General features: G+C 42.4%; 1 protein-coding gene across 2 annotated transcripts in view; it reads right to left on the reverse strand.

Annotated features, from left to right (window-relative positions):
- Positions 1–20,298, reverse strand: part of GPC3 (glypican 3) — a 432,614-nt gene that overhangs the window by 125,900 nt on the left and 286,416 nt on the right. For both annotated transcript variants that reach the window (XM_068533011.1, XM_068533012.1), the window contains exon 5: positions 15,742–15,867. In XM_068533011.1, the coding sequence (XP_068389112.1) occupies positions 15,742–15,867 (126 nt within the window). The remainder of the gene's footprint in view (positions 1–15,741; positions 15,868–20,298) is intronic.

Consider the following 20,298-nt stretch of genomic DNA (forward strand, 5'->3'; position numbering starts at 1 on the left):
GCCTCCTAAATGTTGCGTTGGATGTCCTGCTGAACTTTATTTAATGAACCGCCAAAGATTATGAGCAAAGGATAAACTGTTTTCACATGAATGGGTACTGCTGAAATACTTTAAAAGAAAGCTCAACATTCCTGCCACTATTTTGCTGTCAGCTTCTCCTGTCTTAGCCACAGTCATTTACACGCGCTGAAACCTTCAATGTGCAGGATTAGGCGTCCCGAGATCCTGAGCCAATGGTGACAAAGGCAGGAAGGTGATAGCTTAGCTGCCTGGCCCATCAGGCCCCAGTCTCCGGAATTAGTCTTGCTTCTCGGAGCCAGTATTTCATGCTTTTGGAGTGAATCTCAGATGTTCAGGCATGACTTCCTTTTGCCCGCTCTATTTTCCCAGGCCATACGGCCTGAATTCCACCTTGGTTTCCTTGTTTGTATTCACCCCCGAGTCAGTCCTCTGCTTTATCCAGTGCCCGGCACACAGTAGGCAGTCAGTAAGCGTCTGCTGAACTGAACTGAACTGAGACTGAAGACCTCACCCGAAGCTCACCTTCGGTGGTGGAGACTCTGACCTATTCGGCCCAGCTCTTGTCAGTCTGTTCCCCTGGGGTCTTCCCCCCAAATCTGCAGCCAGTGACTGAGGACCTGCCTTACACTGGACTTTTGTCTGGGCCCTGCCAGGAAAACCTGCCCCTGTGTCCCACCTGCTAGATTGTGCCACTGTGGAAACCAACGGCTAGCTAGGGAATGGCAGAGTTCCTGCCCGGTGCCCCAGTGAACATCAGTATTCAGGTGGTGGGTCACTTCCCACGTGGGCCAGCCAGACAGGAGAGTTCCCACAGCCCAAGCACCACTCCTTCAGCCTCTGTCCCATCCCCAGGGACCAATCACTGGGCCCCTGACACTGAGCCCACCCAAGATACACACCTGCTAGTAATATCAATTTGCATCACAAACCCTTTTCCAATACTGTAAACTTTGGCCCACTTCTGGGCCTGATTTAATGAGATTTTACTGTTGTGAAAACAAATCTTCTAACCCATCTGTTATATTTGCTATGGTCAAGGCAGTGACTTCGAGAGGGTTTCAAATCTGACAGTGAAATTTCTAGGTTCTCAGTTTTTGGGGTCAGAGAAAGGATTTGCTGTCTTCCATCGGTATAGAATGCAAACACCCCCCCTTTATTCCACACTTACCGATTAAGCACCTACATAGCCCTGTGCTCGGCCACAGGACCCTGACAGTTGGAGGTACTGAATTTCCAGTGTTCTAGCTCACTATCTCCAGTTTGTATTTCATGGACCAGATCCTGGTTTTGGCTTTGGCAAATCTGGTCCTCAGAAAATGAAATCTTCAACTAGTGACTGTGTTGGATTCCCCTGCAAACTTGTGATTGAGAGCATGCAGCGCTCCCACCTCCTGAGCCGAGGACACACACAGCAGCCTACATCACATCATGACACCCAGGGAGCTGGCATAGAGCGCCATTGTGGCTGATGGGAGGGAGAAGGAACTAGCAAGAATAAGGTGTTAGACTTGCCCAAGGACGCTGAAAGGTCTGGTCTGAAGAAAGTGGAGCTGCCACTTCTGCTGCCTTCTCTTAAAATCAGCCTCAGAGCCCCAGAATCTAGGCTGCAGTCACAGCCCTGGGCAGCAGAAGGAAACACACTCAGCAGGTGTTTGCCTGCTGGAAGACAGTGGCCACGGTGGGCATGGCCAGAGGAACTAGAACAGAGCCACGAGCACAGGGGAAAGAGCCTACCACACTGCCAAGGTCTGACTAGCAGAATAGCTCTGCCCTTGGCAGGTCCAAGCCTGGCACTGCCGCTCTCTAGTTGCCAGCAATAAAACTAAAGAATAACGGAGGGAAGGAAAGGTGAACTGAAGTGTAAACCACCCCCATTCCAACCGCCCCAGTAGCTGCAGGTGCCTTTAGCTCCTTGACTCTTTGCACCTGCTCTCCTGCCGGAACAAGTGGCCTATTGTGTGAGGCTGTACACAGGGAGGTGCTAAGCAAACAAAAGTGACTCTCCTGATCGTAAAATAGATGGGATTCCAGGAAAACTTTACCAAGCCAAATAAAAGTGATTGTAAAGCACTTGGTGAAACATAAACTGCTACATACATAAATACTTAATAAAAGCTCACAGCAATGCACACAAGGACAACTAGGTCAAAAATTACCCTAGCTCTCTAGCCCGGAGGGTCTCGGAAAAGAGAGAATGTTCTCCCTCCCTCAGGTTTTCTCAGCCACTTTGTATCCCCCTCTGCTCTTACCTGCCCTTCAGCCCTCGGCACTCCTCTAGATGTATCTCTCCCCTCAATGATATATCTCTGTGGTTAGAGGGCTTCTAATTTTCATTCTGGGTGGTTTGTGTCAAATATTATTAGGAGCAACAGACACTGAATTCCCTTTCTTTTGCTCAGAAGCTCCACTGGGGTCGTGAGGTGCTATGGGGGAAGACAATTTCTTTAAGGTTTAATTATGTGAATTTCACACCAAACTCTCCAATATCAGAAACTGAGACCTCTGACAACATCTCAAACAGCCAACCTACCTGCTCCCCTGTAGCCCCAAAGATACCTGGAGGATCTCTTCTAATGAGAATGATTACACCCCGGGGCTCCTTTTGAATCGCTTTCACTTTGGTCTGTTTGGGAAGCCATCAGGGAAAGAACTGGAAATTCAAAGTCACCAAGGTGGCTTTATGGCATCCCTCCTCCTCTCAGACTCTTCCCTCCCTCAAATATCCTTGCCATAGGATCTCATGGCCTGTTAGAGCTCGAAAGAGCTTTAGAGGTCATCCTGTCTAACTCCTTCATTTTTTAAATAAAATGCTGAAGGGCTGTGACTTGCCCAAGGTCACACAAACCAGCTCGTGGTAGAGTCAAGACCCAGGCTGGACTTCCAGTCTAGGGCTAAAGGGTCTCTACTTGCATGGGCTCCACAGCTCCATAGGGGATACATAGGCAATGGCTTCATCATAAGAGATATCGTGTAGAGGAGATGGAATGGAGGTCATCGGCTCTTTCTCCCAGGAGATGCCACCTTCCGGCCCTGAGAAAATCTGAGAGCACAGAAGCATAGTGCAAGAGGCAGGAAAGGTACTGCAACTTGACTGGGTCTGGACTGGGGAGAGACCAAGGAAAGGATAGGATTTAGCAGCACAGGCCAGGGAAAGCCAGACAGGACACCCATCCCAGGTCTGCTGGACTAGAGAGGAGAGCAAGCTTAGATCAGGGTTTCCATCAAGAACAGGAAGAAGGTAGGAGGGTTTTGAACCCATGAAGGAGAGAAGCCAAGCATCTGACAGGCAGTAGAGTGGGTAAGAGAGCACAGATTGCCTGACTTTGGATCCCATCTCTCTTACTAGTGCTGTGGCTTTTGTTGTTAACCTCACCAATAAATGGGGGTAATAATCGTGTCCAGATCAGAAGGCTGTGGTGGAATTAACTTACTTAATGCACACATGGTAAGCACCATAGAAATGTTAGCTATTACCATCATTAAGCACCTTCACTGTTTCAGTCCTACTTTCTGAGCTATACCCCCTCTGCTCAGTCCTACTTTCTGAAGTTACACTGCACCCTCAGACAGGATTTGGAAGGGGCAAAGGAAAGAGAGAAGTTTTCAGAATGCCTCAGGCAAGAAAAGGTAAGAGAAGATAAACAGAGAAGGCAGAAAAACCAACAGAGCTGTAATTCCCCAGCTCTCCTTCATCCCTCCAAATGTAAACCTCCTACAACTGCACCTTTTCCCATATTTAGTAGCTCCTAAGGGCATAGGTGCCAGGAGGTGACCAACTGTCCCTCTTTGCCTGAGACTGAGAAATTTCCTGGGACTCGGGACTTTCTGTGCCCAAACTGGAAAGTCTTGGGCAAACTGGAACAAGCTGATCGCCGTAGCGGCCAGAAGGTGTTTGCTGTTCAGAATTGCTATTTGTCATCACTAGAGTGCAGAGCACTACTGCTAAATGCCATCCACTGGGGTTTGGAAAAGCTGTGTTATCCAGAAGCCACGCGAAGGGGGTTTTAATAGGACTTTCTTCGTGTCTATGAAGGGGCAAAAAAGAGTTTCTTCAATAAATGGGTTTCACCAGGGGAACGTTAGCCAGTTTGAGGATGATGGTTTTTAGCAGGACATTCACACAGCAATGGCCTCATTATCAATGATTCTTATTTGTTCACTTCGATTCTCTGATGCAGGCTGTCTTTCTCCAACTTCTATTCCCAGCACTGTGATTTATATGTGTTTGCAAGTAATAAAGCTGCGTTTATTGTAAAAGTCTGTCACTCAGACTTTTCATTAATTTAAACTGATGCTACAAATCCCTCAAAGTATTTCCTTATGCAGGTGTCAATTGGTTTATTCAACACCATGGAATGACTTGTTTAAAAATAGAATTTGTGGGAATAGGTGAATTTGCTTAAGGAAAAAAACATTTTTTTTTTGAAAAAACATTTTTTTAAGTAACATTTCTGGAGAGATGCATAGAGAGAGATACTCGGGAAGCTGCTAAAAGCTCTGTGTTTATAAAGAGAGCCCAGTAATGCTGTGTTAATTAGCCAATATATAGTTCCATTTATTCGTGGTAGAACTTCCCTCCATATCTGATCTACTTTTCTACATTAACACCTAGTAAATGGAGGGCGCCTCACAATTTTCAAAGCTATTTCATATGTGTTTGCTTATTGGAGGCTCACAACACCCTACGAGGTTGCCGGGGGAGAAATTAATTTCACCATTTCGTAGAAGGAGAAAACAAAACACAGAGGGTTTAAGTAAACCTGTCCAAAGGCACACAGACATACCATGGGGCAGCTAGATCTGGTACTTAGGTTTGTTACCAACAAGTATGTTTGTTGCTTCATTTACTGAATTCAATAAAAATGTATGGAGAGTCTACTCTATGGCAGGTACAACTAAGCAATGAGGATATATAGCTAGAAGACACAGTACTTGTCTTCTAGTGGAAGATTAGAGAAGGCGTGTAACCGGAGACGTGCCAGAGGGACACCTATGTGCCGAGGGTCTTAACCCAGACTAGGGCATGGGGCAGGAGGATTCAGGCTCCTCAGAAGAGATGCCATTGAGTCAAGGATAAGGAGGGGTGAGCCAGCACAGTACCTTTTTCTGGCCCCTTCTAGGATGGTCCTGGTCGTTAGCTTTTCAGCCTGAGTTCTTGTGTAGCGTAACCCCCTACACATCCCTCCAACTCAAGGCTGGTGTACCCTGACCTCGGGTGAGGCCAGCTCACTCTGGCTCTCGTTAAACGGGGACTCATCCCAGTTCTGAGCCTGAAGCTGTGCCCAGAAGTGAGAAAGGGGACAAAACGGGCCAGTGAATGGCTCAAGCTAGGGTGCTTTAAGATCCGTCTGACACGTGGATCACTAAAATATTTGGGGACAAAAAGTAGGAAGCTCCTGTGCCACCGGAGCTACAAATGAAAATAAATTTTCCTTCACAGGGAAATGAAACTTCCTTACAGAGGCGGCAAATCCAAGGATCAAAGCCAAACTCACGTAAAAAAGTAAAATTCATTGGCTTGAGAAATTGGGAAATCATGACCGATTTTAATGACCTCTCTCCTTTTCCACAAAGGTTAATCCAAGGGTGACAGAAATGACTTCAGAGCATTGGACAACTAGACCCTTCCTGGTTTCTACTGTAAGTAAAATAGGAAGATTACCTGAGTCAATCACTGTTAAGAAGTTCTAGGAGGAACTGTTGAAACTGCCTTTGCTATAAAACAAGATATTGAAGGTAGGAAGGCCAGTCCAGTACATACCCATAGATGCAAATAACTCTCCCTTGATCACCAGTGGACCCAAATGCCCACCATTTGTGCCAAGCAGGGCCAGGGATGAGGATTTTAATGTTTTTGCAGAAGGGAGAAGAAAAAAGATAAAAATGAGAGGGAGCAGGTAAAGCTGTTTCCCTGAAGAACTGAGAAATGGATCACTGAAGGGAGCTAAAGTCAGGCTCCAACTCTCTTCCAGTAAAGAACTGGAAGAACCATTGTTATAGGCTTATTTTATTGAATAACAGCAGTAATAGCTACCCTTTCTTGAGGGCCTACTGTGTTCCAGGCACTATACTCCGTATTTCACAATCTTTCTGAATTCTCTCAACAATCCTTTAAAAGTAGAGATTATTAACTCCATTGTGCAGATGTGGAAACGGGCTCAGAGAAGACAAAGAACTAATACATACTGGAGCCGAAATCCAAACCCAGGCTTGCTGACCCCAAAGTTGTGAGCTGAAACACTCTACCCCATGGCTTTTTACCACTGCCATGTAACTTCGCAATTTGCCTCTGTGTGCTTTTTGTTAACTCCCAACTGCTTGACTTTATCAGTAAAAATCATCAGAGAAACTCAAGCAATATTTTGTATTTGCTTAAGTATAGGAAGAAAGGGCAAAAAGACTGGAGAGCTGAGTTTCTTTCAGTGGAGTCCCCAAAAGCTTACCCTGGGGGAAGAACTGGGGCCAGTGGCAGTAAAGAAGTGGCACCTGCCGACCATTTCCTGCAGCCTGCAGGGGAGAAAAATGAAAACCACGACCACAAAAGTCCCAACAACAAGGCAGCCAGAGGGGTCTAAGAGCAGGGCCATCGGCGACAGGCTCCCAAGAAGGAGGCTTCCCTAACAGGCCTCTTCCTGTGCTTCAAACTCGGAGTCGCAAGAGTCCATTTTCATGATACTCAGCGACTGACTACCAGAAATAACACTTCTGGGCCAGAGTACCTGGATGAAAATGTTTCAGGTGTGTTCCATCTGTGTCAGTCAAAGGTGTTCTGATGAAGTGACACTGCTATCACTCAAGGACTGACTGTCCCCTTCACCAGGAAAAGGCCAGGGCACTTGTGCCTTCCAGCAGCCTTGCTTCACTCAATTCACCACCTCCCTTACATGCTCTCCGAGGGCTGAATAAAAAGCAATGGCAGATTTCAAATTCGTAAACAAATATCAACCAGAATGTATACAGCCAAAACCATGTTGGGTCCCATCGACGATTCTGACATTACTTAAAACATTTCTGGAATGCCTCTCTGGAAAGCCCACTTAAAGCCAGTTTAAGTGTCACAAGAAATAAAGAGTCCCATTATTATCCTCTTACCCCAAATGAATCCCAAATGGTATGAGCCTGCTTGAGCAGCCTCCCCATTCAACAGTTTGGTTCCAAAAGACGTATAGATATTTACCCCAAATCCAGTTTACCTTTACAGGAAGAATGGCCTACAGCTCTTCACCCTTGCTCTGGACCTTTGCCCATCCTGCTCGGCCACACTCTAATGATGTGATAACATCAACAGCTATCATTTATTCAGTGCCTACGGGCCAGCACACAGCTTCACAACAATCCTGCACAATAGGTACCATTATGCCCATCTTACAAACAAGGTAACAGAACGTGATGCTAAATGACTTGCCAGAAGCACAGAGTCAATGTGTAATCCAGGATGAAAATCTCCATCTGTATCGTTCTAATGACTGCGCTCACTCTTCCTGATAATGCACCGATCACCTGCTTCATGCATCCTAACCTCTCAGGGTCTTCTCCCTATAATTGTCTGTACCACTGATGATCAACGGGCTGAACACCAGCAACTTGCAGACTGCGGGAATGGCCATATGCCCTCAAGGCTTTTCCTAAAGAAGATGTCGAAAGATATCTTGAAGACTGGCAGCCTCAGTGAAATCAGTCTGTGACCTAGCAAAGCGCCTACTCGGAAGGAGAAATAATACTTCAAGGACATAAAAGCCCTGATGTGTTAAATAAATAATTTCTTAAAAGCAATTATAGGGCTTCCCTGGTGGCGCAGTGGTTGAGAATCTGCCTGCTAATGCAGGGGACACGGGTTCGAGCCCTGGTCTGGGAAGATCCCACATGCCGCGGAGCAACTAGGCCCGTGCGCCACAACTACTGAGCCTGCGCGTCTGGAGCCTGTGCTCCGCAACAAGAGAGGCCGCGATAGTGAGAGGCCCGCACACCGCGATGAAGAGTGGCCCCCGCTTGCCACAACTAGAGAAAGCCCTCGCACAGAAACGAAGACCCAACACAGCCAAAAATAAATAAATTAATTAAAAATAAAATTTAAAAAAAGCAATTATAGTCCTTCACGGACCCGTCTCCTAAGCCTTCCCAGCAAAAATAGAAGAGCTCTGGTGCACAGAGCAGTGATAGTGAGAGGAGACAGGTCTTACTCCACCTTCAGAATCACATTTCAAAGAGGAAGCTGTGTGGTGATATTGATTTGTTGACGGTATGGATATGCTGGGACCTGCCTTGGAGGCCCCAAATGCTCTCCGTATAATGAGATGATCCAACTGAGCACGGGTGGGGCTGGCGTAAGAACTAAGAGAACACAATCTGCTTCAAGAATAAGCCATCCAGCCTTCAACAGGTGGCTACAGACATCACGGTTGAGCCGTGAGGGTGTCTCCTCCTGCTACTTCAGACCTGACAGTTGACAAGTGCAGCCCATCCTGAATGTGGCAGACCATATTATGCTGTCAGTCAGTAGGATAAGCTGGGTTTTTCTCACTCAATTCTGCAGGTAGAGCTGCTGTATGTGACACTGTAATCTTAAGGGATAAATGTCACTGTATTGCCACAGAGTAGGTTCTGAAAAATAGCTGTCACTAAAGACAACTTTTGACATAAATCTATAACGGAAAATATGTCAGTCTAAGCCCTCAGAGGAATTATTACATGGGGGCGCACGCCAAATTTATCTGTCTTACCTTACCAGGATTATAAAAAATCTCTAGCTGACACAAATATTTCATGCTACACCAAGTTAAGTCATCTTCTATGTAATCTATTTTTCCTTCAAAACTTTTCCATGAAAAATCTTGACTTTCCTAAAGCAAGTTAGAATATGTAAGCTGCCACACGAGCTATACCTCAGTATTTTCATTCTAGGACATACAATCAAATCAGAAAAAAGTGAAGTGTCATGTTTCTGCTTCCAGGAACACTGAATGAAATGAAACCCAAAAACGTCTGAAGGGCACCAAAAGCTGCGGAGGTAGACAGTGCTCCAAACAAAATAAAGTTACTTTCCCAGTCAAAAAAAATATATATATACCAAAGCCCTATTTGTCCCTCTCTCCCTCCTGCCAGCCTTTCATAAGCAGAGCTTCCTGCGGGATAGGGGGCAAAGGAAGAACTAGCAATGAGAAGAGCTGGGGTATTGAAGGCTGCACCACAGTTTCTAACCCTCCGACCATCACAACAGGGGCTGCTAAGAAGAGAGCTCTAAGCCTTGGCTACAGCAGGAGTTTAGTCTGACTTGTGCCTAAACAAGTTCAGAAGTAAATGACTTTAGGACCTGACTCGGTACCATTCAATATTATTTCCATGATCCGATGTTTACTTTCTTTCCTGTGCCCACTTCCTCTTGGCTCTGTTTTTTATTTTATATTTGCCTCCCCATTGGTGTTTTCATTGGCTATCCCATATGCAAAGTTCTATGTACACTGCCTTGAGCCTTTTGGAGAAAAGCTACAACGTAAACCTAAACTAACAAACAAAATTCAAATAATAAATAATAACCTATTTTAGCATGAGAACATGGGAGCTATGTATAGCGACTGCTGCATGCCACTGGCCTGTTCTGATGGGATTGGAACGAGCTGTGCGAGTGCATATGTGTGTCTGAATATGTATACACTCCGCACATCGGTCTTTTCTTCAATTAATTCCTTCATAACCAGATTGAAGATCCTGAAGGTCTTTCCATTTTGCTCTTTAAACCAGTGAAAACCTTGCTAGTGCTAGAAATTGGTCCCTCCCCTACCTCAAGTCCTCAAAACAGTGTTCTTAAAATAACTGCATTATAAACACAGAATCGACTATTTCCCCTCACCTTTCCTACATTATAGGGCAAAACCCAGCCGTTTTGTTCACCTCGTTTAAAAAAACATGATTTTGTACATGTCAGGAATCGGGTGTTAATGGTTCTCTCATTCACTCCCACTTGTTGATATGACACAGTCTATCCCTCCAACTCAGCAGAAGAAAAACAGTCTCGTTACGCTACTTTTCTGAAGCATCCAGAAGGTTTAGAGACAAGAACAAAACTCCTTGAGAATTAAAATAATTGCTTTGTGTATTCCTGCTTCTGCCTTTCCAAATAAGCAGAGAAATCCTGGAGAGGCACTATAAACATCGGAAGACTTGTCTGATCACTGGAAATAAGGGAGAATTTGCAGTGAGTGTGTGCGTCTATCATTTCTCAGGTGAAATGGAAGGTAAGATTGCGTAGGAGGGAGAGGACGCACCTTCACTGCAACGTGCCCCTGCAGATCTCACGGAGTTTATTCTCTAATGCCAGGTGCCCCATGTACTCTACTGAGAGTCCCAGAGTCATGCTGAGAAAATACAATATTCTGGGGCTGACATCTTGATCCAGGCCCATCAAGCACAGCAACATGGCAGAGGAGCAACAAAACCAGCTAGGACTGGATACAGAGGGAACTGAGGCATCGTGCCACAAAGTATAAGTAGTTGTATATGTGGAATTGATAACCTCAAAGTCACTAGGGAAGTACAAACTCCTGTAGGAGGTATGCGGATTGCAGGAGATACCAGCTGACTATACACACAGCGCTGAGAAAAAAAGACTCAGGGGAGAAAAACTGCAAAGGAATATAGAGATGAGGCCAGGTGGAGGAGAGGCTAGCATTTAGGTGGTGGTCAAGTATGATGGGGATGGGAGACCTGAAGGCTGTCCTGTCCTCAAGGTTAAGGGTGAGCCAAGCTGATTCAGAAATGGTGGGAAAAGCCTGATTAGAGCAGTAGTTGCTCAGGGTGAATATAAAAATGGGTGGAAAACTGATGACTGGATAAACAAAATGTGCTATACCCATGCAATGAAATATTACTTGGCATAAGAAGAAAAGAAGTGCTGATACATGCTACAATTTGGATGAACCTTAAAAACATTATGCTAAGTGAATGGTTCCATTTATATGAAATATCCAGAATTGGTTAGTTGCCAGGGGCTGGAGGAAGGGGAGAATGGGAAGTGATCACTAATGGGTATAAGGTTTCTTCTGGGGTGATGACAAAGTCTTGGAACAAGATAGAGGTGATGATTGTACAACATAGTGAATGTACTAAATGCCACTGTATTGTATACCTTAAAATGGTTAATTTTATATTATATGAATTTCACCTTAATAAAACACACACACACACACACACACACACACACACACTAGCATGCACGCCCAATACAAATGGGTAGGAGCCTCTGCTGTGACGGCTCTGAGGGGAGCTCTCCCTGGACTGCTGAGGAAGGAGGCTGGTTGACTTTTTTCCTCTCATTCTTCTCCTTAAGTTGTAAACTCCTCAGCAGGGGCAGGCACTGCAATCTACCTATCACTGGATGCCCCACAGGGCCTAGTACATAGTAAGTGCTCAGTCTTTGTTGAAGGAACCTGCATTATCAGATGTTAAATGTAGAAAAAAAAAACCAGTTTTTTTTCTAACTAAGGTTTTTGAACATGTATAGGTTCAAACAGTTTCTCTCTTATGCTATTTTAAAATAAACTTGATTAAACAATAAAACAGGGCTTACATAGTATCAAGCCATCCAGAAGCAGGGTGAAAATTTCAGCCAATTATCCAGATATTTGGCCTAACAGTTCGAAAAAGGTGTTTGAGAATGTATTTGCTAATTTGTTCACTCTTCATACAGGCAAAGCCTACACTTAGCTGTTAAGCCCAGTGTTAGCTTACTTCTATGGGCTCCTTTATTTTTCTCTTGGTCTCAGGGATTCTGTAATTGAAATTCACTGTAGTTCTACAAAGGCAAAAGATGGAGGATTTTCTGCCTTTGGCAATGGTAGGAGATCTTTGCCTGTAGGATACATGGTGACTCTCATGACGGAGTATACCTCACACAAGCCAAGCTTGCTAATTTGAAGATTTCTCTGTGAAATCCTGGAAGCCAATATTTATCTCCAGCCAAGATGAGGAGGTGGTGGAGAGAGGGGGAGGTGAGAAGGACAAATGATGCTTATGTGGTACTCCCTGAGACTAGATCTGTGAAAACGTTCTTTTCCTGCATAGTTCAATTGCTTTTATTCATAAGAGATAAAAATTGAAAGGATGTGAAATATGACCTTATTTAGAGAGACAATGACTTGTTTGACTCTTTAAAAGTCGAAAGATCTGTACGTCCATAGTAGGAGGGTATAAACAGCTATGATAACCCAGCTGACATGGATACTGATCGATATTTTCTTCAACGTCAATATCTTCTTTTTAATCAGGTGTCTCCACTGACAAGTCTTGTTCTCTTTCAAGATCCTTGATTTTCATAAATTTTCTTGACTAAAAGTAAAATATTTTCAAAGGAACACAAATCCAACCTATAAAGGCAACAAAGTCACAAGCCACTTAACAATATGAATTGGCAACTGTTACTTAAGACTAAATTAAATGAAAAGCACTGGAAAGAGGATTTAACTATAGATGAGATATGCAGCGCAAAGCTAATCTTCATAAATGGTGCAAATAGAGGGCACACATGTCCTCAGGCTACAGAACTTCATATTATTAAATGTATATTCTTGAGTAATTTTGTAAAAATCTAGTTCGACACTATTCCCTAGTCCCATCGTTGCGTTAGGTCAGTGATTAAAGTACAGGTTAATTATAACCCGAGGTTGCCAACCATGGAAGGGTCAACTTCCTGGATTACATTATCCTTATTCTGTCTACCAACACGTTTGATTTCCTTCCTTCCTCCCACCTTCTTTGTCTTCCTTCCTTCTTTTATTTCCTGCAGAATATATATCAACAATAAAAGTTGTTCCGAAAAAATTGTTTTTTCAGAAGTACAAGTAAGAGTTTGGAATAATGGCTTTCCTCCATACTATAATATTTATTTTATTTTATCATTTTCAATATCCTAAGATATTAAAAGCTAGCAAATTAAACAAAGAAGTTTAACAGAGTTATTTTAATGGTGCAGAAGTGCATTTAGTTAACTTTTGGACTCATTCAAAGTTAGCAGGCCTTGGATTCTTCCATTTGATAGAAAAGGACATTCTTGGTTCCAGGACAACATCCTTCATGAAAGTATACTGAACATGAAGTAGTTTATATGAGTAAAATTCAATTTTTAAAAATCCCACTAATTCGGGACTTCCCTGGTGGCGCGGTGGTTGAGAATCTGCCTGCCAATGCAGGGGACACGGGTTTGATCCCTGGTCCGGGAAGATCCCACATGCCGCGGAGCAACTAAGCCCATGCGCCACAACTACTGAGCCTGTGCTCTAGAGCCCACGAGCCACAACTACTGAAGCCCGCGCGCCTAGAGCCCGTGCTCTGCAACAAGAGAAGCCACCGCAATGAGCAGCCCGCGCACCGCAACGAAGAGTAGCCCCCGCTCACCGCAACTAGAGAAAGCCCGCGCGCAGCAGCGAAGACCCAACGCAGCCAAAAAAAAAATAAAAAATAAAAAATAAAAAAAACATAGGCCTGCCTGACAAGAAATTCTTTTGAATTAACTAAAACTGGATCATGTGATATTTCAGAAGACATATCCAGTGGGGTTACAACATTTGCTCTAAACAATCACAACAATGAGGAAACATATTAGTGCTTGATTCACAGTAGGCACTCAAATATTTGTTAAATGAGTAAATAAATGAATGATTACATTAGTAAATAAATATAAATCAAAATTTCCATGGTTACAAGATATGCTGCTTAAAACAAATTAGTGTTCAGGGACTGTTCATTTTTCACCATCTTATACCAGTGGGTAAGTCACTGGGATGGTTTCTCATCAAGTTTATGCAAGAACCACATATTTGACCTGTGGGTGTTTTCCTTTGTAAATATTGTATCATTTATACCTGTTTTAAGGCATCTGCTTTTTATAAAGCCAAATACCAACTGCTTTTCTTTGACAATTTAAATGAATATGTCGTAACAGTTAGGTACATTTCCATGATTCTACTCAGTACCTGATAGAGATTTTAGGGTGATAAATATACACCATTTCTCCAGAGTAGAGTGGGCTGCATGGGGCCATTAATCCCTCCAGCCTGATTCACATTTGCTACAGAGAAGTCTATCTCCAGGGTGGCATGCAGCCTCGGTCTCATTAGCACCTCAATCTCATTGTTCCAGGTCAGTACAAAGCTTAGTTGAGAAACAAGCTGTTTTCAGGCATGTGTTCTACTTTACATTGGGAAGAGGAGGGGTGGTGGGGGAAGGGAGAAAGAAGAGACGTAACACGAACTGAGCTTCCAGTATCTGCCAGTCTGCTAGGGACTTTACCTCACCTACTAGTTACAACAACCCTGTGAGATGCCCCTTCCTTACAGAAGAGGACCTTGAGACTTTCTAGGTGAAGTCACTCACCCCAGGCCACATGTAGTCAGTAACAGAACTGAGATGCAAATCCAAGTTCATCTGGCTCCAAAGCCTTCCTCTGTCCATGACATTACATTGCTAATTAATTCCATTTAGCATCATGATTAATTATCCTGTGTCCGGATATTGGGTTCCACTAGAATGTAAGCTCCTCAAAGCAAGTAACTTGCCTATCTTGTTCACCCTCATATCCCTAACTCCTACCTTGGTGCCTAACACATAGTATCTCAAACATAAATGTTGAAGGTATGGATGAATGTATAAATCCATAAGGAAATAAAACACACAGACTGCCGGAGCTAGAGGTGCTCTAATCCAACCATCTCGGTTTTTAGATGGGGAAACTAAGGCTCGGAGGGATTAAGTTGCTTGCCCTTGGTTAAACAACTGGTCAGTGAAAGATTCAGAACTTGCATCCAGCACTCTTCTGTATTCTCCTCTACAACATGCTGCCCCTTGCACAGACATTTTTGAAAGCATGTTCATCAACTCCATGTGGTTTCCTAAGCATTCTACCCTCCCGATTTAATTCTTTAATTGTAAGCTATTCCTTACACATGCAAAGCAATGGAGGTTAGGAATACCATTAGCCCACTAGAATGAAAGCTCACTGAGGACAGGAAAATTTGCCTGTTCTTTTCACTTCGACATGACTGGCACTTAGAAAATGCTCAGTAAATATTTGCTGAAGAAATGAATATATATTATTTCCTTTCCAGCGATAAGCAAATTCTTCAGAGATGACGAATGTTAGCACAGATTATACTAAGAAACACTCAAATGATTAAACATTTCAGTAAAAATACTGTGAAATGGTACTCCTCCTTCCCTCCCCTTTCTTCTTTCCTCTATCTTCATCTAGAACACGGGGCACGGGGCGGGGGAGATAATGCTATTTCATAGGATTGATGTAAGGATAAAAAGAGTTAATACATATAAGCACTTAGCATGGTGCTTAACATGTAGTTAACTCTCAATAAATAACAGCTATTAGTACAAATATGATTTCTTCAAATCAATCAATCAATCAATCAATAAGGGCCCACATAATGAGAAGATGGAAGAAGCCAAAGACACCCCCCCCCCAAAAAAAGACTTGTTTTATGCTTTACAATTTGTAAAATGTTCCTGAATCCATAGTTCTCCATGTGCTTCAAAGTTTGTAAGTTCTATGAGGGCTATAAGTTATAGACGGCATCCACTATGTCGGAGATGTTCATGTGTATGTTTTTCTCTAGAATTTTTCTCATGAAATTAATGGAGAGAAGACATAACTAACATTGAGCTGAACATATCATGAGTATTCCTCAAATATTGCTACATTTAACGTTAGAAAAAGATTACCTCTCCACGAGTTCTTGTCCATTCCAGCAAAGGGTGTCGTTTTCAGCCACAGGGCTGTGGCTGCAGATGTAGCCAGGCAAAGCACTATAGAAGCTGATGAAAGATTTTAACTTCTGAATTAGTTCCCTGAAAGAAAAACAAAACATCTGTGTATAAGATGCAAGTAAACCCAGTATGAGGTAAGTTTAATTTCCTTATCAGCATGACAGAAAGGCTCTGCCAAGCTGATTAGAGCAATAAATGATTTAAAAAGACATTCTTGGCTACGAGGCCACAATTTAGGTTTTTGTTTTTTAAATCAATAAAATGACAGAAAGAAATTTGCCTGCCATATAAGGTGCTGTTCCTATCAGAAGGGTGATTTAATTCCACCATCCATTTTTCTAACACGTTCAGCTTCCATTTTTTGTTCAGATGCTGTTACCCACATTCTCAAAGGCGCTGATTACAAGGCACACTGAAGCACTACATATCTTTTGGTTTCTGAGTGTAACTGAGTGCATTGATTGTAATTTACAATGCTATTACCCTAGAGATGGCCCCTTTCCATATAGACTCTGGCTAATAGTTGCAGATCAGAATCGCAGGGTGCTCAGAGCAGTATAAGCTCTGTGAAATTCTCCTGACAATATCATCAGAGAAACTCACATCTGCTAAAGGAGGAAGGTTTCTTTGTTCTTTGTTTATATATTGTGGTTCCTATGGGGGTGGGGGTGGGAGGGGTCCTAGTATATTTTATTATATATTTGCTCTGGCTTTCATGTTATAAGAGTGTGTGTGTGTGTGTGTGTGTGTGTGTGTGTGTGTGTGTGTGAGAGAGAGAGAGAGAGAGAGAGAGAGACAGGAGACCAAGCGAACGTATTATATATGCAAATATGTATAAACACACACCCATAAATACCCAGCAAAACTTTTGGCCTATTATCTTCTTTCAGATGTACATGGACATACAAAATAAGACACTATAGACTGGAAAGAAGTGTTTATGCTTATTAAGAAATATTAAAATATCTATGTAATAGATGTCCAGTAGTAAACAAACCAAAATAAAATACTCTTTATTTTCTAAAGCAATATTCCTTGTAGAACGGAAGTTAAAGAGTACTTCATATATATTCAAGTCTATCTTAAGTCTTCACTAAGTTTTTAGAGACTCTCACCAGGGAATTTGCTGGCAGTGGAGTAATTATTCAATACTGTCTCCAGGCTAACAATGGACTGACCTGATATATAGGCCTTTAGAGGAGCCCAGAAATGCCTTCTGGGGGTTGTTCTCAGATCTGGCCAAAAGAGGAAGATGGTGGAAATTACTGTCTTGCATTTAACGCCATTTTCCATTCTATTACCATAAAACAATTCATTTCAACTAATTTAGAGAAAGAGAGAGAGAGCACTTACGACACTCAGCACATCTTCACAAAGGCTCGGGTCACAGTAGAGCCAGGGTGATGTACAGAACAACTCGAGAAGGGTTATTGAGACATATATAACTCCTGATACCCCAACGGTTACGTCCTGCTCTGCTCAAACCCTCTCACAGCCTACTGCTGGCTGCTGAGCTATAACTCCTGATACCCCAACAGTTACGTCCTGCTCTGCTCAAACCCTCTCACAGCCTACTGGCTGGTTGCTGAGCTCTGTCAATCTCCAAAGTGAAGAGGCTCAATATAGGGCTCTGAAGATAAAAGTCAACACTATAGTTTCTCACAGAGGAAAAAGATGGGCTCAATTAATGCTAATAGGGGAGATGCTCTGTTTTACAAGGTAATAATACGGTTCCCAAGAGTGGAAACTGAAAGACTAAAGGCTGAGTAATTCCCCTCGTTCCATGAGGAAATGGAATACAGCCATTAGTCTATGGGAAGTGATGGCCCTCCCTTTAATGAAAGAGTTTCCCTTAGGCCTCCTCCTACCTCCAAACTCTCTCTCACTAACATAGCACATAGCAAGAAAAATTGAACCTCATAGCAAAGCCTTCCAATTTGACTTCCCTAGAAGTTAAAACAAACAAACAAACAAACATAACACTCTGAACTTCTTCCAGCCTCCCAACTCTTGCAGTTTTTTTCTTGGCTGATCATAAAGATCAATGACAAACTGAAGAAGATTCAGAGAGGGTCTATCTAAATGTCGAGGGGACAAAGGGCTGCGATAAACCTAAGACCTCCAACTTTAGTATGGAGGGATATTACTTGGTGGGGTCAAAATAAAAATCTAAGAAAGCCACAAAGACTGTGAATAATGTCTAGGTCATCAAATTCTAGAACTCGGGGACTCTCTCTGAAACTTGAACAAGGTAACTTGGGGAAATAAAAGACCATCCTGCTTCACAGAGTACTCATTACCTCCACAGGACATACAGGAGGGACCTAGGGAGAGAGAGTGTTTTTAAAACTTGCTTCTGAATTAGTTATTTTGAATTTAGAACACAGTTTCATTTAGGAACTATGATATGGTGATGGCTGGATTCTCAGAACAGCCCCTTAAAACCCATTAGGAGTAGTAGCTAAGAGCACTGATTTTGGAGTCTGACCCACGTGAGTTTCAAATGCCAGTTACTCTCTCACTTACTTAGCAGTAAAACCTTACTAGACAGATTCTAAACTTCTCTGAGGCTTAGTTTCTTTATCTGTAAAATGAAGCAAATGATAGGTTGCTGGGATGATTAAATGAGACAATGCATGTAAAGTGTTTAGCATAGTACCTGGCACAGAGTAATACCTCCACAGTGTTAGCCATTTGGCGATTTATTTCCATTATTATGAGCCTGTAGAATATAAATATAGTATATATATGAAATATATATTATATTCCAGATAAATGTATGTATGCAAGATAATTAAGTTGTTTTCAAGTTCCAGATAACTTTATATGCGCAAGATAAATAATACTTCATCTTTTAAGGTGGGTATTAAAAAGTACAACCATGTTTTCTCCCTAAATATTTTTCCTGTTATTCTTTTTCAAAAATTAGCTAGCTGTTGGGCTGGGTAAATCACTGGACTAATCTGGTATAGCAGTTTAGATGGTCTTTGCCTGGTAGGAAAGTGGTGGTGGCCTTCACAAGGATTTGTGTCTAAGAATCCAAAATTGAGTATCAAATGTGGAAGGCCAAGCCAAGATGAAGTCGAGTTTAAAAAGGTAGGTTAATCATCAGGGAAAGGCAAATCAAAACCACAGTAAGATACCACTTCAAGATGACTATAATAAAAAAGACAACAAGTGCTGGGAAGGGTGGGGAGAAATTGGAACTCCCACACATTGTGATGGGAATGTAAAACAGCACGACCACTGTGGAAAATAGTTTGGTGGTTCTTCACAAAGTTAAGCATAGAGTTACCACATGACCCAGCAATTCCACTACTAGGTATATAGCCAAAATAATTCAAAACAAGTACTCAAATAAGTACATGTACATGACATGCATGCTCATAGCAGTACTATTAACAATAGCCAAAAGGTGGAACAAGACAGATAAACACACACATATTCTATACGATGGAATGTTATTCTGTCTTAAAAAAAGTATTCCTGCGTGCTACAACATGGGTGAACCTTGAAAATATTATGCTAAGTGAAAGAAACCAATCATGAAGGATCACATATTATATGATTCCATTTATGTGAAATGTCCAGAATAGGCAAATTTAGAGAGGCATAAAGTAGATTAGTGGTTGCTTTGGGCTGGGGGGATGACGGTTGGGGAATGATAGCTAAAAGGTATGGGATTTCTTCTTGAGGTGATGAAAATGTTCTAAAATTGATTGTGGTGATGGTTGCACAACTCTGTGAATATAATAAAAACAGCTGAATTATATACTTTAAATGGATGAATCGTATGGTGTGTGGATTATATCTCAATAAAGCTGTTATTGAGATTTACCTCCAAAAAAGGGTAGAGAAGAGGTGAAATGTGTCTCAGGGAAAGAGAGGCTTTGTCTATAAGAGAGAGATACTCCTTGGAATAGTGGAAAGAGACGATCAGGAGAGCTGGGAAAGAGCCAGGTTTGGATGAACATGAAACAACGGCCCGGGTGAAGGGTGAGAAAAGAAATGTATAAGGGCCACAACTTCAGCACTGCAAGAGCTGCAAACAGTGGCTAAAATCTATTTCTTCCTTCATCTTATAAAATGAAGTCTGCTTTTTTCTCATCATAAAAGAAATATATGGTTACTATTGAGAATTTATAAAATATAGAAAAGTAGAAGGGGGAAAAAAAACCTTATTTATAGTGCTACCAGCCAGATAATCACACTTAATATTTGGATATATTTCCTTTCTAGACTTTCCTCTCCAGTAAAGCTTTATGTTTACTTCTCTAAAACCTATTCTTCTTGATAGGCTTGTTCACTGAGTTCTCTTTGGTTCTCAGTGTATATTATTCCCATTAGAACCCACCTAGAATCCCAGGTAGATGTGATCAGGAAAGAACATCAAAATAATGAAATAAATGCTGGTTCTCAAGTAATTCCCAGGACCTGTGGGATGAGGCAGTAGCCACTTCTGTGAGAACAAGGAGCAGGGCTCCAGCACATTTAGCAAACTGGCCAATACTT

Source organism: Eschrichtius robustus, chromosome X (genome assembly GCF_028021215.1).
Source record: "Eschrichtius robustus isolate mEscRob2 chromosome X, mEscRob2.pri, whole genome shotgun sequence".
NCBI classification, from domain to species: Eukaryota; Metazoa; Chordata; class Mammalia; order Artiodactyla; family Eschrichtiidae; genus Eschrichtius; species Eschrichtius robustus.